The sequence below is a fragment of the Hipposideros armiger genome, unplaced genomic scaffold, assembly GCF_001890085.2.
Source record: "Hipposideros armiger isolate ML-2016 unplaced genomic scaffold, ASM189008v1 scaffold_913, whole genome shotgun sequence".
Classification (NCBI taxonomy): domain Eukaryota; kingdom Metazoa; phylum Chordata; class Mammalia; order Chiroptera; family Hipposideridae; genus Hipposideros; species Hipposideros armiger.
In genome coordinates this window covers 483,469-488,737 of record NW_017732263.1, presented here as the reverse complement: position 1 = coordinate 488,737, position 5,269 = coordinate 483,469, and the positions used below count along the sequence as shown (strand labels likewise).

At 37.9% G+C, this 5,269-nt stretch overlaps 1 protein-coding gene across 13 annotated transcripts in view; it reads right to left on the bottom strand.

Moving 5' to 3' along the window:
* The window catches only part of PPP1R12A (protein phosphatase 1 regulatory subunit 12A), a 162,845-nt gene that overhangs the window by 13,978 nt on the left and 143,598 nt on the right, over nucleotides 1-5,269 (bottom strand). For all 13 annotated transcript variants that reach the window (XM_019630449.1, XM_019630445.1, XM_019630451.1 and 10 more), the window contains one exon: nucleotides 4,454-4,558. In XM_019630449.1, the coding sequence (XP_019485994.1) occupies nucleotides 4,454-4,558 (105 nt within the window). The remainder of the gene's footprint in view (nucleotides 1-4,453; nucleotides 4,559-5,269) is intronic.

The window sequence follows — 5,269 nt, the reverse complement described above, 5'->3', positions numbered from 1 at the left end:
TGGGCCAGTGAAGCAACGTCCTCCACAACTAGACTGAAGAACAAAACGACAGCAACTTGTCTGTTCCCCTTCCCCCAATTCCCCAATAAAAATCTTAATAAAAACAAAAAAACAAAAAATCCCTTTGAATGGCTTCCCAAAGTTCTCAGTAAAAAGATATCCTTAAAGTAGCTTGTACGGAACTGTATGGTCTTGGTCCCAAACCTACACATCTAGCTGCAATCTTATAGCATCACCCCTCCATTATACTAGCCATAATGAACATTTAATTACTCCAATGCATCATATACCCTTCCACTATCAGGTCTACATGCTTGAAGTTCACTCCATCTGGAATACTTTTTTTGTCCCATTTTTGCTAGTTAACTACTAATCATCCTTCTGTTCTTGGCTGAAACTTCACTTCCATAGGAAATCCATCCTCAAGTCCTGTCACTGTCCTTTGTACACACGTTTATAAAACTGTTTACTTTCTAAAACTTTATATAATTTTGTTACACACTTCATAAAACTGTTCCAGAATAATTGTTTCAATTTTTAAAGGATACGTTCATTAGTATGACTGTATGATACTGTCTGACTCTCCCACTACATGGAAGATGTCATTAAGAGCAGGGACAGTATCTCCACCTCCCTTGCCCAAGCGTGGAAGCTCACTATTTAGCACAGTTCAGTTGTTAGTTATTTACTGAATGAATGACTGAATCTTATTCATAAGGTAAACTGACCCCTTACCTTCCTTCTCTTGCTGGCTTGGTTTGTAAGAAAGTGGGTAATTGAAATAGCTGTCAAATACCTGGGGACATGTACAAATTCCACAAGCCCTTTTTTCTGTCCAACAAACTTTATCAGGTTTATTCCAAGCTCATAATATGAAGAATCATTACAGTAAGAATCCTAGATTGTGGAGTTTCCATTTATTTCTTAATTACTCCCATCCTTAGTAATTAACAGCAGTTGAGCTACCACAAGTTTTTCAGTTACCTAGGAAAAGCCATATGCTTTGGCTACTTTGTATTAACAAAGAAAGAAAAGTGTGTGCCGGCATATGTACACGTACCTCCCCCTTCACCCCCAAAGGCCCCCTTTCAGCTCAATCACAGTATCACAGTACTGGTCTGAGACACTTAAATGTGAAATAAAGTGCTAGGTAATTTCCTGCTTCCTTTAAAAAACAAACAAACAAACAAACAAACAAACAAACAAACAAACAAACAAACAAACAGGGGCCGGAGGAGTGGTGTGTTGGTTAAGAGCTGGCTTGGGAAGCCAGAGGGCCCCGGTTCGGATCCTACATATGAGGGCCAGTGAAACTGCCCTCTACAGCTAAGATGCTGAACAACAGCTCAACCTGGAGCTGGGCTGCCTTGAGTCACCGGCGATGGCGTAGGCTGCAGNGGCTTGGGATGCCAGAGGGCCCCGGTTCGGATCCCACATATGAGGGCCAGTGACACTGCCCTCCACAGCTAAGATGATGAACAACAGCTCAACCTGGAGCTGGGTTGCCATGAGTTGCCAGCGACGGCGTAGGCTGCAGCCCCTGTGGCAGTGGGTTGCCATGGGCTACCGTGTGTAGCCAGTAGCCAGCGTGAGCGGCCGTCCAGAAGCCGGCAACTGATGTGCCTCGCCTGGGAAGAGTGTAATGATGGTGCCAACTTGGGCCAGTGAAGCAACGCCCTCCACAACTATACTGAAGAACAAAACAACAGCAACTTATCTGTTCCCCTTCCCTCAATTCCCCAATAAAAATCTTAAAAAAAAAAAAAATCACCTGAAAGAAATCAGAAACAGCTGGAATAATGCCATCACATGTAATTTAAATAAATTTTAGATAGAAAATTAGTATTTTACCGTAGAGTTTTTTTTCAGAGAGGAATGTTTTAGCAATTTTATGATGCATCTGTCAATTTCTTAGGTAAAAAAATTAACTTTAGTTAATATTTTTGGTAAATATTCTAATTAAAACTTATGTTAAAATCACAATTAGTAAATTTGGCGAATTGACATTTGACAAAACGATTAGTCATAAACCAGTTTCTGGTAATTTCCCTCCCTTGAAAACATGGAGGAGGGTGGCTGGGCTAAGGCAGGATTCAAGGATTCTAGAATCCCTTGGCTCAATACTATCAAATACACCTAACCATCAAGATTAATTCTTAGTAGGACAATAGTTCCCTTGGAAAAATTCCATGCAATTATCAAAACTGCCACCTCTATATTCATGAATAGTTATGGAAGTAATGCTAACAACAACAAAAAAAATCAGGTGTAAGGCTTCACAGCAGATTTAAATGCTCAGGAAAGACTAAAGGTGAACAAAAAGTTTGTTTGTCTGTTTTAATTTTACATATATCCCTAAATTTTGAAAATAACATTTACAGTTTTTCCAATTCAGATACTAACTTTGAATATTTACTATTTTATACTCTGAATTACCCTTCCCATAATTAATTCAGTACATTGGGCACGACACTCAATGCCTGCAAAAGCAGAAACTGTCATATTTTTTAACCCAGTGATGTGTTTCTCTGGTCATAGTCCACAGGGTCAGAAATTGGTTTATGACCCAAAGGCAGTTTGCTATGAGTTAACCGGTGTTCCACGAAATGGGCACCAATAGGGCCCTAACAGGATTGCTTCACGCTGATAGGAACTGGCTAACTCTATCAGTCCCCTCCCCTCTCCTGTAGGGACTGCAGGAGAGACACACAGGAAACATTAGATAACAGGGTAGGCAGAAGAGCAAAGACAGAGAAAGCAGTAAGCAGTGGAAACACAGATCAGCTGAATCACCACAATGACAGAACACGACACTAGGGAGCAGTGGACATTTTTATTCAGAAAACATTATTACCCAATCTCTAGTGCCTCAAGCTATATTCAGAGAACTAGTTACAATATTTTTATGTGTGGAGGCTCACTAAGCTACTAACGCAAGCTGAAGAATGATGACATTCCAGTTAACCATGAAGCCTAAGCATAGGCCAGCAAGTTTTAACATGAGTGACATTCCAAGGTTTTATGATCTCACTATAAAATGTGTTCTTGTTCGGCCTTACTTCGCACTGCGCTGTGTTATCTTTTCCCATTTTTTAAATTAAATTTATTGGAGTGACCTTGGTTAACATTATATGAGTTTCAAGTGTACAATTCTCTAATACACCATATCTGTATATTGCATTGTGTGCTCACTACCCGAAGTCTAGTCTCCTTTCGCCACCATGCATTTGACCCCCTTTACCCTCTTTGTCTGCCCCTGCAGGCCCATTCTCCTCTGGTAACGACCATCCTGTTATCTGTGCCAATAAGTTTGTTTTGTTTGTTCTGTGGATCTTATGGTAAGCCTTGATTAACTAATGAAATCTGAAGAGCCCTTACAACCTCCCGAAGGTTAGCTTGGCCACAAGAATTTTAGCACAGGTTCCATTATGCATAGACAATTGCTTCACAATGCAATAGTGGGTAACAATGACAACAAAAAGCCACCTGGTAACAAGTGTAAGCTGAACACAGAAAACTAATTTTAAAAGTTATGAAAATAATGAGTGTAAAAGAATGGCTAAAGAAAGTATGCAGTGTCATTTATAGACCTGGAGATGGCAATTTAGATCAGCGCTTTCAAATTGGATTCCAAGAGCTGTACTGCAGAAATGTGTTTATGCTAAAAAGTCACAGGTTAAATTTAAACAACCTTGTGTTCTTAAAATTACAGGACCCCTTAGAGTCTTTAACATATAAATATACCCTATAAACTCTCCAACATGTAAAATATACAGTTTTTCCCAAGTTTCTTGGATCACAAAGTTCTTTTTTTTTTTGAAGTGGGCTAGGGGGAAAAGGAGGGACCGTGCCTATTACTGTCTCCCAGAACTAGTGTTCTAGGGAAAGAGAGCTCGGGAAACAACTCCTAGGTCATACACATCCTAGATCAACGTACAAGCCTGTGAGTTCTGTTTGGCTATTCCAATTTTCTTATCTAAAATTGTATCCTCTAGGCTGCTGCAACAGAAAGAAGGTAGAAGGAGTTATGACTAAAATCACCTTCTTCCAGAATTGCTTTATCAAATCACTGTTTTTTGAACAGGAAATATTCATAAAAATTAGAACAAAGAAATTTTATAACTCTAAGAAGATTCTGCATAGAGGCTTTTAATGCCTTGATATTTTGCTATCCTGAAAATAAGCACTTAAATCCCGAGTGTACAACATAGGTATTAAAAGGCTTAAAAATATTTTGTCTCCATTTTGACGCTATACTTCTAGATTTTTAATTTTTAGAAAAAGTAGATGAAGTTATCAGTAAACTGTATTATATGCCTCTATACTAATAAATAAGCTATTATTAGTACTCAAAATTATGTTTAGAACACTAGAGAACATTTCAATGCAATATTTTAGATAAAATAAATCACAACCATTATATTTAGAGTAACAAAGAGAAAAAGGTACAAACCTGGGTAGCCTTTTCCAATTGCAATTTAAGATCTGTGAGTTCCATATTTGTATCATGTAGCTGTGCTTTCAGCTTTTCATTTTCAGCTAGAATTTGTTCATAAAGCTATAAAAATAAGGGGAAAAGAACAAATTACTTTTCTGCTCTAATATTTTAAGAAGATTTCTTATTACTTTGCAATATTAAACAGAAAGATTAACGTAACATATAAGCTATTAAAGGATACATTAAAACACATTTTAGTGCTTTGTGGCTGCAAGGCAGAAATTTTTGGGTATGCAGATATGTTTGTCCTACATAAACTCTTAAAAACTAGTTCTAGTATTTAAAATTTAAGACTTTGCTAAAAAATCTGACTTTTCAGTTTCCATGAGAAAAAATTCAGCTACCTGATAAAGAAGGACCACATATCTGCAGAGCAATGATAGATGGAGCTGAGGAGCCATTGTGATGTTTATTTGTGGTCTCTGAGCTTTTCTGTCTATCATTCCCTCTCGACAGTGAGATGGGAGTATCAGTTGCATTTATGATTATTTTTACTAAAGGTAAAAAGAAAGTGAATTATTTCTTGAACACTTTCAGGACTGAATGTATACTTCTTTTTCCCTCATCTCTACTATTACCACCATAGATGGCGATAATCATCGCTTATCTAGACTATTCTAATACTAGAATTGTTCTTCTGACCTCCATCTAATCTGTTTTATACATAGCACCAAGAGTTAACTTTTCATATGACAAACATTCTATTACCTACTCCATACCCCATACATTAAAAACCTTTGAGGGCCGGCCGAGTGGCGCGTTAGTTAAGAG